Source organism: Bufo gargarizans, chromosome 4 (genome assembly GCF_014858855.1).
Source record: "Bufo gargarizans isolate SCDJY-AF-19 chromosome 4, ASM1485885v1, whole genome shotgun sequence".
Taxonomy (NCBI): domain Eukaryota; kingdom Metazoa; phylum Chordata; class Amphibia; order Anura; family Bufonidae; genus Bufo; species Bufo gargarizans.
In genome coordinates, this window is record NC_058083.1 from 426,440,538 (window position 1) to 426,463,166 (window position 22,629).

General features: G+C 43.3%; 1 protein-coding gene across 1 annotated transcript in view; it reads left to right on the top strand.

The window, feature by feature from the left end:
• CEBPZ (CCAAT enhancer binding protein zeta) overlaps positions 1-22,629 on the top strand; it is an 81,209-nt gene that overhangs the window by 52,881 nt on the left and 5,699 nt on the right. Inside the window, exons 10-13 of the mRNA XM_044290138.1 lie at positions 3,179-3,279; positions 4,726-4,783; positions 11,182-11,375; positions 22,548-22,609. Coding sequence (XP_044146073.1) covers positions 3,179-3,279; positions 4,726-4,783; positions 11,182-11,375; positions 22,548-22,609 — 415 coding nt within the window. The remainder of the gene's footprint in view (positions 1-3,178; positions 3,280-4,725; positions 4,784-11,181; positions 11,376-22,547; positions 22,610-22,629) is intronic.

The following is a 22,629-nucleotide window of genomic DNA, read 5'->3' on the forward strand; positions in this document are numbered from 1 at the left end:
ACCATATGGCGTTCCTTTCCTTCTACTGTTTTGTCATACAGCAGTTTACGGACACATATGGGGTGTTTCTGTAAACTGCAGAATCAGGGTAATAAATATTAAGTTTTTTTGGGCTGTTAACCCTTGCTTTGGAAAATGTGCCCAAAAATAGCTGTTTTGGCACCATTTTTATTATTTTTTGACTGTGTTCATCTGAGAGGTTAGGTTATGGGGTATTTTTATAGAGCAGATTCTTGCGGATGCGGCGATACCCAATGTCTACTTTTTTCAAATTTATTTAGGTTTTACACTGTATTATCCCTTTTTACAAAAAAAAAACATTTTTGTATCTCCATAGTCTATAAGACGATTATCTTGGGTAGGGGCTAAATTTTTCCGGGATGAGAGGACTGTTTTATTGGCACTATTTTGGGGGGCATATGACCTTTTTGATCGCTTGCTATTGCACTTTTTGTGATGTAAGGTGTAAAGTGACAATAAAATACCTCTCTTTGCACCGTTTTTATCTTAATTTTTTTGTTTATCTGAGGGGTTAGGTCATGGGGTATTTTTATAGAGCAGATTCTTACAGACGCGGCGATACCTAATATGTCTACTTTTATTTATTTATTTTAGTTTTACAAAATATTTTTGAAAAAAAAATGTTTGTCTCAAGTCTGAGAACTCTATATATATATATATATATATATATATATATATATATATATATATATATATATATATATATATATTTTTTTTTTTTTTTTTTTTATTCGATTGTCAGTGGTTAAATGGAATTAAAATTGGGGAAGGAGATTATAAATTTTGTACTCCATGGAATCCTGGTACTCCCTGAAGCAATATAGTACCAATCTAACAGTCGCCTCATCCCGCAAAAATGAGCCCCGACCTAAGACAATTGCCCCCCAAAAAAAAAACTATGGCTCAGAATATGGATAAAATGTTTTAAAAAAGCTGTTATTGTGGAAACTTAAATAAATTTTAAAAAGTATACATATTAGGTATCACCGTGTCCGTAATAACCTGCTCTATAAAAACATCACATGACCTAACCCCTCAGGTGAATACCGTAAAAAAAAAACTGTGTACAAAAGGCCTTTTTTTTTGTCGCCTTACATCACAAAAAGTGTAATAGCAAGCGATCAAAAAGTCATACGCACCCCAAAATAGTGCCAATCAAACCGCTATTTCTTGTTACCTTGCCTCACAAAAGTGTAATATAGAGCAACCAAAAATATGTACCCTAAACTAGTACTAGCAAAACTGCCACCCTATCTCGTAGTTTCTAAAATGGGGTCACTTTTTTGTAGTTTCTACTGTAAGGGTGCATCAGGGGGGCTTCAAATGGGACATGGTGTCAAAAAAACAGTCCAGCAAAATCTGCCTTCCAAAAACCGTATGGCATTCCTTTCCTTCTGCGCCCTGCCGTGTGCACGTACTGCAGTTTACGACCACATATGGGGTGTTTCTGTAAACTACAAAATCAGGGCCATAAAGAGTTTGTTTTGTTCGGCTGTTAACCCTTGCTTTGTAACTGGGAAAAATATTAAAATTAAAAATCTGCCAAAAAAAATGAAATTTTGAAATTGTATCTCTATTTTCGATTAATTCTTGTGGAACACCTAAAGGGTTAACAAAGTTTGTAAAATCAGTTTTAAATACCTTGAGGGGTGTAGTTTCTAGAATGGGGTCATTTTTGGGTGGTTTCTAATTATTATGTAAGCCTCGCAAAGTGACTTCAGACCTGAACTGGTCCTTAAAAAGTGGGTTTCTGAACATTTGAAGATTTGCTTCTAAACTTCTAAGCCTTGTAACATCCCCAAAAAATTAAATGTCATTCCCAAAATGATCCAATCATGAAGTAGACATATGGGGAATGTAAAGTAATTATTTTTGGAGGTATTACACTGTATTATAGAAGTAGAGAAATTGATACTTAAAAATTTGCTAATTTTGCCAAATGTTTGGTAAACTTGGATTTTATTTTTAAAAAATAAATTACTTCTTTTGACTCCATTTTACCAGTGTCATGAAGTACAATATGTGACAAAAAACAATTTCAGAATGGCCTGGATAAGTCAAAGCGTTTTAAATTTATCACCACATAAAGCGACCCTGGTCAGATTTGCAAAAAATGGCCTTGTCCTTAAGGTGAAAATGAACCCAGTCCCTAAGGGTTAAAGTCACCTCAAGAGTGTCCAGATGGCTTAAAAATTCAGAATGCATCTTAATTGAAATTTTGTTGCAATGGTTCGGTCAGCACAGCTGCACCACTGGACAAGTACTTTGTATTGAAATAAGTGTGGAAACACAATATACACTGTCTGAAATGCCTGTAAACATAAACCTGGACAGTCATTCATGTTACGAGGGGTTGTTCGCCCCCATAAGACGCACTGCCATTTTCCTCCCACTTTTGGTGAAAAATAGGGTATTGTCTGTTTGCATTTTTACAGATGAAATGCGGACCAATCAATTTCTAAGGGGTCGCAAAAAAATGTGCTGTCCACATCCATTTATCATGTAGAGAAAGTTAATACAAGGCACTTAGTAATGTATTGTTATTATCTATATTGTCTCCTTTGCTGGATTCATTTTTCCATAACATTTTACACTGCTCGTATAGAATATAATTGATAGTTTATTGTACATGGAGAAATGTCTGACTGTCTGCATGCATTTGCCAAATATTGGTGAGTATTTAAAGGGAATCTGTCACTGGGCTCGGTGCATGCTCAGTGACACATTGGAAGCTGTTGCCCTCAGGAGCTTCTACATCATGCAGACAGTCCACGGTACTGCGCCTGCTTGAGATTTCACCTAGCGGAGGGGGGCGGTGGCAAAGAGTTCAGGTGAGGGCAGTTACTTATGCTGGAAGAGGCGTGCTTGGGCGCTAAAGGAAGGCGGGCTGGGCACTGCACGGGGTAGGTTACTGGGCTCCAGAGAAAGATAATAACGCCCCTCTGGGCACCTTGGACACTCATTTGCATAACAGAAAAAGTGGATTTTTATAGTTTGCCTGCACCAGTACATGTGTATACATTGAAGCATGCTTTTAGCAAAAAGCTTGATGCAACTGCAGAAAGCCTTTCCAAGCCAGCATTAGCCATGACATTTGGTCCATGTATTCTGTAGGATTTGCTTTAACTCTTAATATATGCTTTTATTTAAAATTTAGATACTTCAAGAAGTTGTCTACAGATAAATGGAAGCCAAAGCGTAATGAAGATGAGGAGAGTTTAGAGGATGTAGATGATGATGAATTTGAAAGAATCCTTGGTAAGAGTGCATGTGAGCTGTTCACTAAAACCCTCTAAAAGATACAGTTCCTCACAAATCCCACTGTAGCCTCTTGATTTCCCTGAAATAGTTGCAGACCGCTTAAAGGGAATCTTTCACCATTATAGAACACGAACATCAGGATCTCCAATACATTCCCCATATTAGAATGCTACCTTCCATATTGCTGTCCATCGCCGATTTTCTCAGAAAAACACTTTTTTTATTCAATATGTTTTAGCTTCTGAATGTGCCCAGGGACGGGTGTTAATGCGGCCGTTGCCCAGGCCCCTCAACGCTTTTCATACGACACCCCTCCCCTTCCACCCCTCTGGCCCGCCCTAGGTTCTTCTGATTATGTCCTCCTCTTAGTGAGAAATCCAGCGCCGTTCAATATATTCACCGCCCCTGCGCACTTCAATCCCCATTATGGGCAGAGGCACAAGGCCGGCTGGATCGGGCTGTACTGGCCGGCACATGCGCATTAAACGCTCTTGTGCCTCTGCCTATAATGGGGAATGAAGTGCGCAGACGCGGTGAATCTGTTACACGGCGCTGGTGCTGGATTTCTCACTAAGAGGAAGACTTAATCAGAAGAACCTAGGGCGGGCCAGAGGGGTTTCGTATGAAAAGTGCCAAGGGGCCTGGGCACCGGCCGCATTAACACCGCCCCTGGGCACCTTCAGAAGCTAATTAACATATTGAACAAAAATTTTTCTGAGAAAATCTGCGATAGACAGCAATATGGAAGGTAGCATTCTAATATGGGTAATGTAATGGAGATCCTGATGTTAGTGTTCTATAATGGTGATTTTAGGTGAAAGACTCCCTTTAAGACAGTAGCATTTTGGCTGCTAAAAGTAGATTGGGGTATATCTGTGTTATCGCTTAAAGGGGTTGTCCAAGTTGTATTTATTGATGACCTTATCAATATCAGATCAGTTGGGTTCCGACACCCGACACCCCTGCCGATCAGCTATTTGAAGAGAAGGCGTGCGCTGTGCCAGCGCCGCCTCCTCTTCACTGTTTACCTTCTTGCCTTTGCATCTGCAGCGGTGAGCAGGTGTAATTACACCTAACTGTCCCATTCATTTCAATGGGACAGATAGTTCCCATACACTTGTATAGGAGCGATCCGTACCATTGAAATGAATAGGACTGCTTGGGTGTAATTACACCTGTTCACCTCTGCAGATACAATGGCGAGAAGGTAAACAGTGAAGAAGTGACAGCGCGTGCCTTCTCTTCAAACAGCTGATCGTGGGGGTGCCGGACCCCAGCCGATCTGATATTGAGGACCCATCCTGAGGATAGGTCATTAATAAATATATTAAAGGGGTTGTCCAAGTTATGTCATCCTTTTATACCTCAAAAGCAATGATTCTGCCTACACTTTTCCCCTAACATTACATGAAACTGTTTTTTTTATATTTCCATGTATTATAGACTCATATGAAGGAGACAGTTTTTACACTGGAATGAACAATGATCTTGATTTTGCTGGGTAAGTTTGTGAAATGTTTTCTTCAGTTTAATGTACATACTAATGATAGTTTGTCTTGGCAGTAACAATAATACCAACCTACACTGGCTCCTATAGGTAACCACTGTCTACAACAAACTAGAATCTCCACACTAAAATGATCAATATACAGCACATGAATAATTAAATTATTCTTTATTAAATTCTCACCAAACAATAATAAACAGTTTAAAAAAAGTCAGCATCGGCATATACAAAGAAAAGAGCCACAATACATATTGTATATCAGTAAAAAAGGAATCCCAATCATGAGCCTAATACTAGAAGTATAGTTCCCACCCTTAAAGGATAACTCATATTTTCATTAAAAAAATCAATTTTAGCATATGTTACTGCTGCAGCAGCATTATGCATAAAGCAATCTATAGCTTCTTCACTTACCACTGTTTTCCTTGAGTTTTCCCCTTGGTTACGACTGTTTTTAATTCCTACATTGTGAGGATCTTCTTAAGATGGCTCCTCTGCCAGTTCTCTGAGGCCAAAACTGCATTCCCTCAGGTCACATACAAACTTGCTGTAGCCAGCCGCTTCCTGTGCGCATCGGGCTGCCCGCGGGACTATTGTCCCGCACTCATATGTTATTATGACAACAACCCCGCGGGCGCTATTATGACAACAACCTATGATGCTGTGCACTCCCGTGCGCACGATGTATGCCGCTCTGGGACATATGGTCCGCTAACGGATCGTATGTCTCAGAGGGCATACGGTCGTGTCCATGAGCCCTTACAATGAGGCCTTTGTCAAGCCTCACTCAAGTTAGACGCATCTGTGCCTATCTCTCCTCAATAGAAGCCAATCAGCCGGCATACATCCTTCTAATCCCACTTTTCCCTACCTGGTGACCATCTGGACCTTCGGGGTTTCGTTTCAAGCCCTTCAAATTCTGCTGCATCCAAAGACTGTGAGTGCCGCAGCCGCCGCTGATCCAGCCCGTTTGGCTCAGGACACCCTGCCACGAACTAGCTGCACAGCTTTTTTTTTTAGGCTTTACGCTGGGTTCACACCTGAGCGTTCGCGATGGAGCGCTCTGTATGCGCGATTGTACCGGCGTTTGCAATCGCGCATACAGAGACAAGCGAATGCCCATTGTCGCGCGTTCACGAAAGTCTATGTACGGGAACAGGCGACAAGACGCCCCAAAGAAGCTCCTGTACTTCTTGGGGCGTCGGGCGTTTTACAGCGCGATTGTACGCGCTGTAAAACGCCCAGGTGAGAACCATGCCGATAGGGAAGCATTGGTTTCTCCTTGTTGAGCGTTTTACAGCTCGTAGGAACGTGCTGTAAAACGCTCAGGTGTGAACCCAGCCTGAGGGACATGCTGCATGCAATCCTTGGGCACTTCATTTAGCTGCCGGGTACAAAGCGAGTGGCTGACAGGGACCCAGCAACTGATCCAAGCCTTCATCTGTCCAGGGGTTCGCCCTTTTATATTAGAGGTTGTCTGGGTTCAGAACTGAACCCGGGCATATCCTCTTCTTCACCCAGGCAGCCCTTCTGAGATGAGCATTTTATGCTCCTATGTCCCCTCTTGCCGTGCACTGAATCGCGGAGGGCAAGGGCTTTTTCTTCAGACCCGATGACGTAACAGGTCTCTGCTAGACAGAGGCTTCCGCCTAGCAGTGTTCCCAGTGACGTCACCGGCCCTAATGGACAGGCTTTAGCGCCTATTAGTGCCAGTTACGTCAGCTGGAAGACGGAAGCCTCTATTTAACAGTTTAAAAATGTGAACAAAAAAGCCTTTGCCCTGCATGCTCTAATGTTCATCTCGTTCATCAGAGTGGTTGCCCGGGTCAAAAAGAGGATATGTCCGGTTAAGGAACGTGTCTGTGGTACCTTTTTGAAAACTCTCCCCCTTTATCACACTTTAAGGGACCCAAATAGGGTTTATTACTGTAGGCTCTAAGTGGATCTTCCCGCTTAGTTCTTCTTCATACCTAATAGCAACAGAAGGCTCCATCTTGATACATAGCAGCTGCTTGCATGCTCAGAGGCCCCATAAACCTATGATTTGAGGACTATAGTCTGTGGCAAGCAAAACTGATTATTTTATTGCCCAACGATCCTGACAGTGTGACAAATTGCAGGCTCAAACATCGGGCCTTCTCTACTTGACACTGTCTCTTTAGGTGCAATATAATAATGTAACACCCCTCTGCTTATTATACTGGAGCAATCTATCTTAAAGCGGTTGTCCCATGAACAATATACTACAGTTTTCAAACCAGTACCTGGATCTGAATACTTTTGTAATTGCAAGTAATTAAAGATTTAGCATAGCCACTGAGCTATTCAATAAAATCTATCTATATAGCTCTACCTGCCGTTTGTTCTTTTTCTTATTTCTTTGACCTGCTCACTGAGATGGCCACACATGCTCAGTTTCATCCTTCAACTGCCTCCTGAGCTGTGATAGGGAGAGCATGCACACGCCCCCTTAGCTGCAGCAGAAAAGACATTCCCCTTGAGATTTCAGCTTGATATAAATCTAGCAGAGCAATGAATGAGATCTCTGGATCCATGCAAGGTACAGGGCTGGTTCTAGCTTTTTGTTAGAAAGTGGTTGTCATGTACTATGAGATCTGATTTTCATTTTTTACATTAGTCATGGGATAACCCCTTTTAAGCATGCCTAGATACCACTGAATGGAGTACTGTGATGGACTTTGCCTGTTTTTCACTAGTATCCTTTACTGCCCAGGCAATTGTTAAAGTTGGTCAGCAAAAATCAAGAGACCCTTCTGTGACATCCAGCAACCTTGATAACATCATTAAAGGGGGTGTCCAAGTTAATTTTTTTGTTCTTTGTATGTTTCTAACTAAGCAAATGTAAGGGGTTTTCAATGTACTTACTTCATCTACAGTGGCCCTGTTCTCAGTTAGCTGAGTGTCACGTGACCAGTGATGTTGGCTTATTTCCCTGCTCTGATGACGTTCCATCACAAGCCTGAGGCAGCAGGTCTGCCTCTGTGCATGGAACGTCTCTGTGAAGGCTGAGCTGGTTGGAGCAACAAGCCATGCCCCCTGCACTGCCCGATCTGCAAGCCAAGCAGTCTGATTTGGGTCTCCCCTCCCACTGGATTCTTCAGCACAGTTTAACCCCTTATGCCATAAGCAGCACAGACTCAGGGATGGAGGCTCTGGCTCTGCCTCAGGTACTGAGCAGCTCCATGGTTTCCTCATCTATAGGCACTGGGGAGATAAAAGCTGTGCACAGGACCTTCCCTCCATCCTCACTCTGAAAACAGTGCCGACAAAGAGTGGGGGATTTTTCTCCCCTGTACTTTTCTGCTGGCTGTGAAGAAGAGCACTGCACAAGAACAGGTAGGGAAAAGATCCTGTGTGTATCAGCAGTGTCATTGTACTGTACAGCTAGGTCTTGTAGTCCCACACATACAGCAGGCTGGGAAGCTATTTTATTCACATTCTTTGCAGAGCAGGGGGAGAGGAGAAACAGTCTGTTAACACACAAATATTCATGAGGAAAACCTCCAGATTGTTACATGCCGCCGCAGCTCTGCAACTGCATGTCAACAAAGGACCAGAACAGAACTAGGTAAATGAGTAAATATCATTTTTTTTCACCCAAAAACTTAGCTTATATATATTACAGACTGTTTGATTTACAGTGCTTTATTTTTACATAACTGACAATCCCTTTAAACAAATCTGCAGGGGATTCTCACAAAAATCTCCTCATGAGCTCCCAATCTGACAAACCTCTCCCCCCTTAAGCACGCACCTTGCGTGATGGGGAAGAAAGCGATGACTCTGTGAACTCCAATGGGCTACCAATCTCCAGATCTTTCCTTAGCAAAGTTCTCAACAAGGAGCTTTTAACCCTGTCCTGGCCATGCTTCATGAGATCAAGCAAGATGTTTAGCAAATTGGCCAAAGAATAGATCAGCTGGAGCACAACTCATCACTTATACTGAAGCATCTACCTCCTTTTTCTACATGCCAAGACAATTGTAACAGAACTGTTAGTTAGGTTAGTAGGTTAGAGGACCGGGCTAATAGGGGGAGACGTAACAACCTTAGAATTAAAGGCGTCCCAAAGTGCTCCACAACAAAAATACTTACAAGTCTCGGGGCAATGGACTGTTTGTTCATGTCTTGGGAGACCAATGTGGGGGTGATCAATATTGGAAAAGGTTTACAGGGCCCTCAAGCCTAAACCGAAGTAACAAGAACCACCTGGGGACATTATATGTCTATTTCACAGTTTGGTTGTGTGTGTGATGACATTCCCAAAGCTGTGAGAGGACTTGACCATATCACCTGGGATGGTGCTACTATATCAATGTTTTAGGACTTGTCCAACATCTCCCTTTCCAAAAGGAGAGTTTTAAAACCGCTCATAGATGCTCGACACAAGAACATTGCCTATAGGTGGTTGTTTCCCTTTGGCATTAGCTTTATAATCGCTGGCAAACGGATGATTATCCAGAAACATGCTGACCTGAGAGAAATCTTAGAGTTGCTGGATCCTAAAGACACTCTTATTCCCGATTGGTCTGCCATTCTGCCATTCAAGACATCTGTAGCCTTCCTTCCATTGCATCTCCTTTGCCTTGGTAAACTGCTGCTTCTTGGAAACAGTCAAAGAACCATAAGCCAAGCAGGAAAACTTCTCGGAAAAAGCTCGACTTGTTCCAGGACTTATCCCTGTATTCTAGACTAGTGAGACATACACGTTAACGTGCCACTTTTTCTTTAAGGGACAGGAATATACTATAACTGTCCCTATGTACAGTAAAAGATTCCCCCTGCCTCCCTGCATTGCCAGTAGTGAGCACTTACTACTCACTCAGGCGTCTCTCCCGGCAGCTGGTTCTTTACACAGCACACCGGGAGAACAGGAGAAGAGCTCACTGACAGCACTGGCTATGCTGATCAGTGAGCAGGAACTAAATGTATAAATATATATTTAGATTATAGTGTACTGTCCCCACTACAATATGAGGGAGCTGTGAGGGCAGACACTCGACAGCTCCCATCCCATCTTCTTAGGCTACTTTCACACTAGCCTTTTGGCTTTCCGTTTCTGAGAGCCGTCATGGGCTCTCAGAATCTGTCCAAAACGGATCAGTTTTGCCCTAATGCATTCTGAATGGAAAAGGATCCACTCAGAATGCATCAGTTTGCCTCACAGTTAAGTCACCATTCCACTCTGGAGGCGGACACCAAAATGCTGCCTGCAGCGTTTTTCTGTTCGCCATGTGTTGTGGAGCAAGACAGATCCTCTGACACAATAGAAAACTGATCTGTCCCCCATTGACTTTCAGTGGTGTTCATGACTGATCCGTCTTGGCTATAGAAGACATAATATAACCTTATCAGTTCATGACAGATGCATGCGGTTGTATTATCAGAACGGAACCGTTTTTGCAGTTCCATCACGGATCCGCAAAAAATGCTAATGTGAAAGTAGCCTTAGTCAGCGCAGTACTGTGCTGTTAGGAAGACTGATTTCAGCCCAAGTTTTCTTCTGTAAATAAATGGTTTCCCTAAATAAAGTATATTAGAAAAATTTTCCCTATCCATGTTACCTAGTAGTGGGGATTCGCTCTGGTATTTAGGACTAGCGGATGCAGTATAGAGGCAAAGTACACAGTTGTTGAATCAAACAGCGGTGTTTATTCACACATTGGTGTATAAAAAAAAATGCAGGTGGCTTGGTGTTTGTTCACACACAAGGAAAGTCCATAAACAATAAGTCACCTTTCCTCCTGGGTGTTAATTCACATCCTGTTATCCATTCAGCCTCATCAAGTCCGTAGGCGGCCTGTTCACCTTTAGAGGGGCCCGAGTCCTCCAGCCCGACTCAAACCTCAAATCACAGCACACAGACTCCTGAGCTCCACTGTCAGAGGGAGGTAAATCCACCACACCTGGCAGTGCTGGCTGGTTTGTATGCCTGGCAAAACCCAGCCTGGAACATGGGGAGTAGTCGCCCACCCAGCACGTCCAGGATCAGCTATAACAGCCATGCTAAATCTTTAGGTGTCAATTAGCAATAGCTGCTGCTGGCACATAAAATACCGGTTCTTACTTCACAGAGGCCTGAAACCTCGGTGACACATACCTTCCATCCATAATGATTCCAGGTACCTTCTTACACTACCCATTAGCTAAAAATAAAAATAAAAATGTGACTGTTACACTTTAAAGTGTGAAAAGAAACACATGCCAACGTGGTGCAAATGTGTCATAGTATTAATAGTTTGTGCAAGAAATAAGGAAGCGTAAAGGTCCTTACATAGAAAATCTAATTTAATTTCAACATAAAGTTTCCAGATTTCCACTGATTTGTTTACTGCAGTAGAAACTTTTTTTTTTTTTTTTGTCCATGTTAGAAACGTAAGACCAAATGAGAAGTCTATGAAGAAATCAAAAGTCAATGATTCTGATTCTGATTGGGATGATGACGATGATGATGCTGCCGACGACGACGACATTTCATTGGCTAGCATGGGTGAAGAAGACTTTAAAGATGATGAAACTGCAGGAATTTTTATGGACACTTCAGAAACATCTGATAACGAGCAAGGTAACATTATGGATGTGTGGCAACTTAATGTGACTATCATTGTCACCTTTTTAAGAGTTATGTTTTATTCTAATCTCATTTTCTTTGTAGAATTTAAACAAGAAATGATGTTCAACAGTGGAGTTAACTAGATTCCATGTTTGTTAATTTTTTTTGCTAACTTTATAATATGTAATTTACTTATTTACATACTCCCAGATTGAAAGTAAAATTTCTACAGTTTCCTCTTTGGACCCATTTAAAATGGTCACCAGTAGTGTTGAGTGAAGCAAGTTTGGATGCTTCATCCGAAGACGCTTCGTTCAAAACTTCGGAATACTGTACGGAGATTCATCTCCATACAGTAATAGAATGAGCCGAAGTTAGCTATTCATGAAATCGCGCATTACTTCATTGAATAACTTCGGTAGTTGATTTTCACGTTCGGGTTTAAGTTTTAAAGTGGTTTTCCACTTTAAAAATCAATTACCAAAGTTGTTCAACGAAGTCACATGCGACTTCATGATTAACTAACTTCTGCTTATTGGAGCCCATACATTCTAATACTGTACGGAGACTAATCTCCATACAGTGTTATTCTGTTTTGAACGAAGTGACTTCAGATAGTGTCCGAAGCTTGCGTCGCTCAACATTTTTCATCAGCAATCTGTCCTGGTTGTCTCCGTTTGCAGAGCTGCTTGGGAGGGGGGTGGGTCGGCCCTCACTGCACACAACACTGTGGCACAGTATATATACTATGATGGCATACCATAGGTAGGATCGCATCTTAACCATCTTTTGTAGAGCAGTGTAGTGAGGTCTCCGCCCCTTAGACAGCTCTGCAGGTGGAGGTACCAGTCCTACTCACAGGTTGCTGGTGGACATTTTAAATCATTCCTGGAGAACCCCCTTTGATGGCTGTTTTAACATTCACCACTGTAAAATTAGTTGCTAAAAGGGTGACTCAATCTGAAAGTTAGGTGGACCACACCTCCTCATACAAATACAACATGCATACCACTTAGGCTTAAAGTACCATGCATATATCTTCATAAAATCATCAGAACTAGAAAAGAACAAAAATCTTGATTTAATCTTTAAATTTAAAAAAAGTAACAAATACTAGAATTACACTCCTTGAAAGGTAACTGCACCTGTAAAACCTTTTACATTTCCTGTCGGCTGACAACCTGATGATTAGAGCTATCTTGACGGACTGTGGACAAACGGGTGGTATTTTTTTAAAACATTTGCACCTAAAACTCACATCCAAGCAGACGTTTACATACAAAAGAAATATAAAAATATATCAAGCTGTACAAAGATCATATGCCACAAATGTGTACATTAGCAAGAGTTAAACTCTTAAGAACACTGAAAAAGAGGCCATGTAATGTTTAAAAGTCCTCCACAGATGTGTACTATACACAATAGCTACCATGTTACCAAAATCTACATTTTCTGAGAGTGCACGACATACCATGTAAAAAATTATAAATGTATTAATTAATAAGCACAGCCACAGCAAATAGTGGTTACATAAAGTTTAAGAAAATTAAAATTTACAACTAAAACGCGTAGTCCATATGACAGAAAATGGTCGGCAAAAATCTCTAAGATTTCAGTTTATACATAACACACATGTCTACACTCAATGCTGCATGTGTTAAAGAAATGCAAATATCACAGGAACGGTTGAATTATATACACTCGCCTAAAGAATTATTAGGAACACCTGTTCTATTTCTCATTAATGCGATTATCTAGTCAGCCAATCACATGGCAGTTGCTTCAATGCATGTAGGGTTGTGGTCCTGGCCAAGACAATCTCCTGAACTCCAAACTGAATGTCAGAATGGGAAAGAAAGGAGATTTAAGCCATTTTGAGCGTGGCATGGTTGTTGGTGCCAGACAGGCCGGTCTGAGTATTTCACAATCTGCTCAATTACTGGGATTTTCACGCACAACCATTTCTAGGGTTTACAAAGAATGGTGTGAAAAAAGAAAAACATCCAGTATGCGGCAGTCCTGTGGGCGAAAATGCCTTGTTGATGCTAGAGGTCAGAGGAGAATGGGCCGACTGATTCAAGCTGATAGAAGAGCAACGTTGACTGAAATAACCACTCGTTACAACCGAGGTATGCAGCAAAGCATTTGTGAAGCCACAACACGCACAACCTTGAGGCGGATGGGCTACAACAGCAGAAGACCCCACCGGGTACCACTTATCTCCACTACAAATAGGAAAAACAGGCTACAATTTGCACGAGCTCACCAAAAATAGGACTGTTGGAGACTGGAAAACTGTTGCCTGGTCAGATGAGTCTCTATTTCTGTTGAGACATTCAAATGGTAGAGTCCGAATTTGGCGTAAACAGAATGAGAACATGTATCCATCATGCCTTGTTACCACACTGCAGGCTGGTGGTGGTGTAATGGTGTGGGGGATGTTTTCTGGGACACTTTAGGCCCCTTAGTGTCAATTGGCCATCGTTTAAATGCCACAGGCTACCTGAGCATTGTTTCTGACCATGTCCATCCCTTCATGACCACCATGTACCCATCCTCTGATGGCTACTTCCAGCAGGATAATGCACCATGTCACAAAGCTCAAATCATTTCAAATTGGTTTCTTGAACATTACAATGAGTTCACTGTACTAAAATGGCCCCACAGTCACCAGATCTAAACCCAATAGAGCATCTTTGGGATGTGGTGGAACAGGAGCTTCGTGCCCTGGATGTGCATCCCTCAAATCTCCATCAACTGCAAGATGCTATCCTATCAATATGGGCCAACATTTCTAAAGAATGCTATCAGCACCTTGTTGAATCAATGCCACGTAGAGTTAAGGCAGTTCCGAAGACAAAAGGGGGTCCAACACCGTATTAGTATGGTGTTCCTAATAATTCTTTAGGTGAGTGTATATACGCTAGCAGAATTACCTGGCTTCGCACAGGTATATTTCATCTGTTTGTGTATGTTGTTAAAAGATAGACAGTATCCCCCATAACAGTGACCTCTACAGTCCCCCACCCCTTAACATTGCCCCCCCCCCCCCGCAGTGCCTTGCCACTTTAAAATGGGACCTCCACAGCAGCCCATCCCCTTAACTTTGATTTTCAAAGCACCCCACTCCCTTGACAGTGACCTCCTCAGGGGTCTGCTCTTATTAGTGACCTCACAGTACCCTGCTGCCTTAACAGTGACCTCCACAACAGTTGCCCCTTTAATAGTGGCCCCTGCACCCTTCACAGTGATTTCCTTGGTGTCCGCCCCCTTTTAACATTGACCTCCACAGCGGCCTGCCCCTTTAATGCTAGGGCTACACGACGACATGTGTTGCGCAAGGGGATGGGCGGCTGTGGAGATCCCATTTGGGCAAGGATTAAGTCAGACTCCTGGATAGAATCTTGTACCTAGGTCACTCCCTCAGGTTATATATGACAGCACAGCTGGTCGGAAGGGAAGAGCTTTTTTTTATTCTGCCATGTCTTCTTTCAAACCTGACAACCTACGTTTAAAAAAATGACCATGGTCATAGCAGTACCTCTACACAGCTTGAGATCCAGCCATCAGTAGCAAGGACATATGAGATACGTTTTTGGTTGTTGAACTGCCACCCATCACGGATGTGAGATATGTTCTTGCTAGGGAATGGGTTAAAGAGGTTGGCCAGTATACAGTCGGGTACATAAATATTTTTTTTAAGCACCAATTCATATATAAAGTGATTTTGAGGGGCTTTGATAATGGAAACCACCCATTGTCTTAGGGTCTCATTTTTTGTGGGATGAGATGACGGTTTGGTACCATTTTGGCATACATACGCCTTTTTTGATCGCTTGGTATTACACTTTTTGTGAGGGAAGGTGACCAAAAAATGTTTGTTTTGGCACGGCTTTTTTCATTTGATATTTTCATAGAGCTATTTAAAAAAATAATTGAGACAAGAAATGGAAAACTTTATATTAACCGCCTCCCGACCGCTGTACGCACCGATGCGTCCTGGAGGTGGTTGATTTATTCCTCCTGGACGCATCGGCGCGTCATCTCGCAAGACGCGAGATTTCGTCACAGCCGGCCCGCGCATGCGCATCGCGGGCCGGCATCTCGTCGAGAAGTATTTCGTCAGCAACCTGACGGCCAATGATCGTGGCTGGCAGGTTGCTGATTTTTAAAAAATCCAATCAAAGGCCAGATAACAGATCGTATTTGTAAATATGATCTGTTATATGGCTGCCTGCTCCTCTGCTGGTTCTTTTCGTCGGTTGGATCCAGCAGAGGAGCAGGCTACACAGTGAGTACACCAAACATCACATACTAGCCCCAGATCACACCCCCTGAACCCCAATTAACCCTTTGATCACCCCTTTGATCGCCCTGTCAATCACTAGTGAAAGGAAAAAAGTGATCAGTGCAAACTGTCACTTTTTTTTTCACTGGTATTGACCGTTAGGTTTCAGTATAGTTTAGGCCCCTTGGTTAGGTAGTTTAGGGATCGGTTAGCGCCCAGCCCACCGCACCGCAGTCCGTTATTCGCTGATTAGCGTATCGCTAATCAGCATTTGTACTTTTATAGTATCTGGAAGTGATCAAAACTGATCACGGTCAGATCTATAATAGTATTGGTGTCACTTTAGTTCGCCCTCCACCCAAAACGCAGTGTTTGCCTGATCGGTCGCCCACACGTGCGTTCACCCACACCCGCCCCACCGCAGTGACAAAAAAATTTTTTTTTTTTGATCACTGCACATTCACTTTACACGCACTGCGGCGATAAAAAAAAATCCGTTTTGATATTTTTTATCAACCGCAGCGGCCTCCGGTACTTCGCTAGCCTCCCATTTGTAAGACAGGCTTGCTTTTTTTTTTTCTTGGGTAGTCTCAGGGAATACCCCTAAATTTAGTTGCCCACATGTCTAACGGGGTATTCCTCTGAAGAGGCCTACAGGCTTCTGACCCAGTCGGATGAGGAGTGGGAACCCTCATCTGATGAATCCAGCGGGTCAGAATACGAACCTGTAGAAAGCAGTGGCTCTCTGACCCAAAGTTCGGACGAGGAGGCTGAGGTCCCTGATACCACCAGGCGTACCCGGCCCCGTGTCGCTAGACCGCAGGTTGCGCAGGATCCGCTTCAAGAGCAGCAGAGTGGGGCTGGTGCTGTCGGATTACGTGGTGAGGCATACACCAGCAGCCCAGCCCTTCCTGGACCTAGTACCAGCACTGCCGTAGAACATGGTGAAGTAGCGAGCACCAGAAGGGCAGTTGAAGCTGGTACGGTGGCACGTGCAGTAGTGACCCCGTCGCAGCCACCGCAAAGACGTGCCCGTAGAGCCCCTAGAGTCCCTGAGGTGCTGGCAAACCCTGATTGGCAGTCCCCAACTTCAGCCGCACCTGTAGTTTTCCCTTTCACCGCCCAATCTGGAGTTCGGGTTGAGACAGCTCAGATCGATTCGGCCCTGGGATTTTTTGAGCTGTTCTTGACTGCGGAGCTCTTAGACTTAGTTGTGGCAGAGACAAACCGGTATGCCACACAATTTATCACCCGGGAAGCTTTTATGCCCAGCCTTTCCGGTGGAAACCAGTCCAAGTTTCCGAACTTAAAACTTTTCTGGGCCTCCTCCTCAACATGGGCCTGACAAAAAAGCATGAATTGCGGTCATATTGGTCCACGAACCCGATTAATCACATGCCCATGTTCTCTGCTGCTATGTCCAGGACACGATTTGAGACCATCCTGCATTTCCTGCACTTTAGTGACAACACCGCCTCCCGTCCCAGAGGCCACCCTGCTTTTGACCGGCTCCACAAAATTCGGCCCCTCATAGACCATTTCAACCTGAAATTTGCAGATTTGTATACCCCAGAGCAAAACATCTGCGTAGACGAGTCCCTGATACTTTTTACCGGGCACCTTGGCTTCAAACAATACATCCCAAGCAAGCGCGCCCGGTATGGGGTCAAATTGTATAAGCTCTGTGAAAGGGCCACAGGCTATACCCACAAATTTCGGATCTATGAGGGAAAAGATCAGACCCTGGAGCCGGTCGGTTGCCCTGACTACCTGGGGAGCAGTGGGAAGACAGTTTGGGACTTGGTGTCACCCTTATTCGGCAAGGGGTACCATCTTTATGTGGACAATTTTTACACAAGTGTGGCCCTCTTTAGGCATTTGTTTCTAGAACGGATTGGCGCCTGTGGTACCGCGCGAACTAGTCGCGCGGGCTTCCCCCAACGGCTCGTTAGCACCCGTCTTGCAAGGGGGCAGAGGGCCGCACTGTGTAACGAAGAACTGCTCGCGGTGAAATGGAGAGACAAGCGTGACGTTTACATGCTCTCCTCCATTCACGCAGACACGACAATACAAATTGAGCGAGCAACCCGTGTCATTGAAAAGCCCCTCTCAGTCCACGACTATAACCTTCACATGGGAGGGGTGGACTTCAATGACCAGATGTTGTCTCCGTATTTAGTTTCCCGCAGAACCAGACGCTGGTATAAGAAGGTGTCTGTATATTTGATTCAATTGGCTCTGTACAATAGTTTTGTTCTCTACAGTAAGGCTGGGAGAACTGGATCCTTCCTCAAATTTCAGGAAGAGATCATCGCGAACCTCCTGTACCCAGTGTCGTTGCTGGTACCTCAAACCGACAGCCACCACGAAAAAAAAGTTGTGTCTGTAGCAGGAGTGGAATAAGGCGTGACACCCGCTAATTCTGTCCTGACTGTCCTGACCACCCTGCCCTATGCTTAGGGGAGTGTTTCCGGAAGTACCACACACAGGTACACCTAGCATAGGGATCATCTCACCAGGACAGGCACACAGGGCTATTAGGGCCCATTCACTCACTGCTGCTGCAAACGTCTCCTTTCACATGGGACAAAGTGCATAACGCACTTTGCCACATCTTTGGGCGATTTGCGCTTTGCACATTGACCCATGGGGAAGGAGAGGTTTGTTCTATAAAGGTAAAAAAAAAATAAAAAAAAAACACCAGTAAGCAAAAAGGTTAATGTTCAGTTAAAAAAGTTAAAGTTTATATGTTCTGTTGCAAAGTTAATAAAATTATTGCGTTGCGGCCTGGTTTTTTCTTTTTTTTTTCCTTCTTTTTTTACCTTCCAGGTGGACCAACCGATCGACTAGCTGCAGCACCGATGTGCATTCTGACAGAAGCATTGCGCTGCTGTCAGATTTCACGCAAGTCGGTGTATGCGGCGCTGCAAGACGAGATTTCTACTCTGCAGTAACAGATACGTTTGCCGAAGCATACGAGCTGAGGAGGAGGCGGCGTTCCTATGCTTTGGCAAAAACTTTGTATATATATAAAAAAAAAAAAAAAAAATCCCGGCAATGATTTATTCATCCACACCGATTGATGTGAATGGAGAAATCTGGTTTGCCAGGGCATACGAGCTAAGTGGGTATGGATGTAGGGCGGAGCTCCTATGTCCTGGCAGACGCCTTTCCCCTCCATTTTTTTTTTTTTGGCAGAGATTTTTTCATCCACATTGATCGATGCGAATGAAGAAATCTGTGCCGTTCATTTTTTTCTTTCAGCCCAGAGGCTGAACGGAAAAAAAAAATCTCATTACCTGTATGCTCAATATAAGGAGAATAGCAGAAACTCCTAATGCTGGCCATACATGTAATGATTGCGGAGACCCTCAAATGCCAGGGCAGTACAAACACCCCACAACTGACCCCATTTTGGAAAGAAGACACCCCAAGGTATTCGCTGAGGGGCATATTGAGTCCATGAAAGATTTAAATTTTTGTCCTAAGTTAGGCTACTTTCACACTAGCGTTCGATCGGATCCGTTCTGAACGGATCCGATCATAATAATGCAGACGGAGGCTCCGTTCAGAACGGATCCGTCTGCATTATTTTAGCATATAAAAGCTAAGTGTGAAAATAGCCTCGGACGGATCCGTCCAGACTTTCAATGTAAACACAATATGTTCACAATATGGCCTGAAGATTGAGCCATATTGTGGCATCTTCAAACGGATCCGTCCCCATTGACTTACATTGTAAGTCTGGACGGATCCGCACGCCTCCGCACGGCCAGGCGGACACCCGAACGCTGCAAGCAGTGTTTAGCTGTCCGCCTGTCCGTGCGGAGGCGAGCGGAGGCTGAACGCCGCCAGACTGATGCAGTCTGAGCGGATCCGCATCCATTCAGACTGCATCAGGGCTGGACGGCTGCGTTCGGGTCCGCTCGTGAGCCCCTTCAAACGGAGCTCACGAGCGGACCGACGAACGCTAGTGTGAAAGTAGCCTTAGCGGAAAGTGAGACTTTGTGAGAAAATGTTTTAAAAAAAAAAAACAATTTCCGCTAACTTATGCGAAAAAAAAAATTTCAATGAACTTGCCAGGCCCCTCATTGGATACCTTGGGGTGTCTTCTTTCCAAAGTGGGGCCACATGTGGGGTATTTATACTGCCCTGGCTTTTTAGGGGCCCTAAAGCGTGAGAAGAAGTCTGGGATCCAAATGTCTAAAAATACCCTCCTAAAAGGAATTTGGGCACCTTTGCGCATCTAGGCTGCAAAAAAGTGTCACACATGTGGTATCGCCGTACTCGGGAGAAGTTGGGGAATGTGTTTTGGGGTGTCATTTTACATATACCCATGCTGGGTGAAAAAAATATCTTGGTCAAATGCCAACTTTGTATAAAAAAAATTGGAAAAGTTGTCTTTTGCCAAGATATTTCTCTCACCCAGCATGGGTATATGTAAAATGACACCCCAAAACACATTCCCCAACTTCTCCTGAGTACGGCGATACCAGATGTGTGACACTTTTTTTCTGCCAAGGTGGGCAAAGGGGCACATATTCCAAAGTGCACCTTTCGGATTTCGCAGGCCATTTTTTACACATTTTGATTGCAAAGTTCTTCTCACACATTTGGGCCCCTAAATTGCCAGGGCAGTATAACTACCCCACAAGTGACCCCATTTTGGAAAGAAGACACCCCAAGGTATTCTGTGAGGGGCATGGTGAGTTCCTAGAATTTTTAATTTTTTGTCGCAAGTTAGTGGAATATGAGACTTTGTAAGAAAAAAATAAAATAAATCATCATCATTTTCCGCTAACTTGTGACAAAAAATAAAAAGTTCTATGAACTCACTATGCCCATCAGCGAATACCTTAGGGTGTCTACTTTCCGAAATGGGGTCATTTGTGGGGTTTTTCTACTGTTTGGGCATTGTAGAACCTCAGGAAACATGACAGGTGCTCAGAAAATCAGAGCTGTTTCAAAAAGCGGAAATTCACATTTTTGTACCATAGTGTGTAAACGCTATAACTTTTGCCCAAACATTTTTTTTTTATCAAAGACATGTAGAACAATAAATTTGGCGAAAAATTTATATATGGATGTCGTTTTTTTTGCAAAATTTTACAGCTGAAAGTGAAGAATTTCATTTTTTTGCAAAAAAAATAGTTGCATTTTGATTAATAACAAAAAAAGTAAAAATGTCAGCAGCAATAAAATACCACCAAATGAAAGCTCTATTAGTGAGAAGAAAAGGAGGTAAAATTCATTTGGGTTGTAAGTTGCATGACCGAGCGATAAACGGTGAAAGGAGTGTAGTGCCGAAGTGTAAAAAGTGCTCTGGTCATGAAGGGGGTTTCAGCTAGCGGGGCTGAAGTGGTTAACTATTAACTCCCCACACACACACACACAAATTTGGGGGTCTGATCCCCTCTCCAATGCATTGGCTGTAAGGCCTCTTTCACACGGGTGTCCTGGATTTACTCTGGATGCGTCGCGTGTGCATTGCAGAAAACCCGCACGAGTGTGCACGCATTTTTAGTCGTTTTGCACGCCCGTGATAAAAAAAACTGAATGTGGTACCCGGACCCGGACTTGTTCATTGAAGTTCGGATTTGGGTTAGGTGTTCTGTAGATTGTATTATTTTTGCTTATAACATGGTTATAAGGGAAAATAATAGCATTCTTAATATAGAATGCTTACTAAAATGTTGTTTGAGGGGTTAAAAAATAAAAAAAAATTAACTCTCCTCATCCACTTGATCGTGCAGCCGGTATCGTCGTCTTCCTTCTTCTTTCAGGACCTGCTAAAGGATGTTTGACGTCACCACATGGTGAGTGTGATTACGTCATCAAAGGTCCTTTTGCAGGTCTTGAAAGAAGGATTCAGGATGCAGGATTCAGTGCGGGTGCAATGCGTTTCACCCGTGCGGAAAACTCCCAGCCATCGGGGACCCGATGGGGACGGGGAGGGAGCTCCCTCCCTCCACACACCCTACACATGCCGTGGTCAGTGTTGACCACAGCATAGTGAGGGTTAATGCTCCTTCATCTGTGTTTTCACGGATGCCAGCGCATACAGCAAAGGTCTGGCTAACGGGAACAGCCGGTCCGCTGCAGTACTACGGCACCGGTCGGGAAGTCACTTCCCGCAGCGCTGTACTATTACAGCGCTGGTCAGGACAGGGTTAATATACATGGTTCATGTTTACTAGCTGTTCCTCTTACCTGCATGTCAGAGCTGTGATCTCAAAATGGCCTCTCATGGCCATCTGAAGTCTCAAATGTACTGCAAAAAGAATGCATACAGACTATTTCCTTTGTCCATCTGCAGTGTAAGTCAATTGAGGTCACTGATTCATGGGACTAGTGCTTTTGGTGCTGACCGCGGTGCTTGCTTGCTGATAAGAACTGCCGTTAAACATGACTTTCACATATTAAACCATCAGACATGAGTACCAATGGTTTCATGACAGGAAATGATGTACAACAGGTAATCTATAATGACCAACCCTTTTTAGTGTTTAAGATTATATTCACAGTTCATTTGTCATACCCTATTCATGGCCACAATGGCGCAAAAAAACTATTACAGTATACACAGTCAGACCCTTTCACTATTGACTTCTACGGTTTGCTTATATCTAGCTCATTCTGCTTGCACCCCTTCTTTTAAAGCACATATTAATTATTCATTAAGGAGACATTGCTCCTAAAGGCTCATTTGCATTCATTAAAACATAATTTCTCTCCCTAATGTGGGCACATATGAACATAGGACCAACATAGATGCCTTCAGCTGCCAAGCACTCATGCATCAGGTTAACCAGTTTCATAGATAAAAATCTGCTGATATATTCCCTTTAATGTTTACCATATTTTGAGATTTTTTTTTTTTTTTTTTTAATGCACAGAAGAAATTAAAGGAAAGAAGAGACAATTTAAAGAAGACGACATGTTAGCTGCTGCTGAAGAGGTAAACCTTCTAGCTTTATT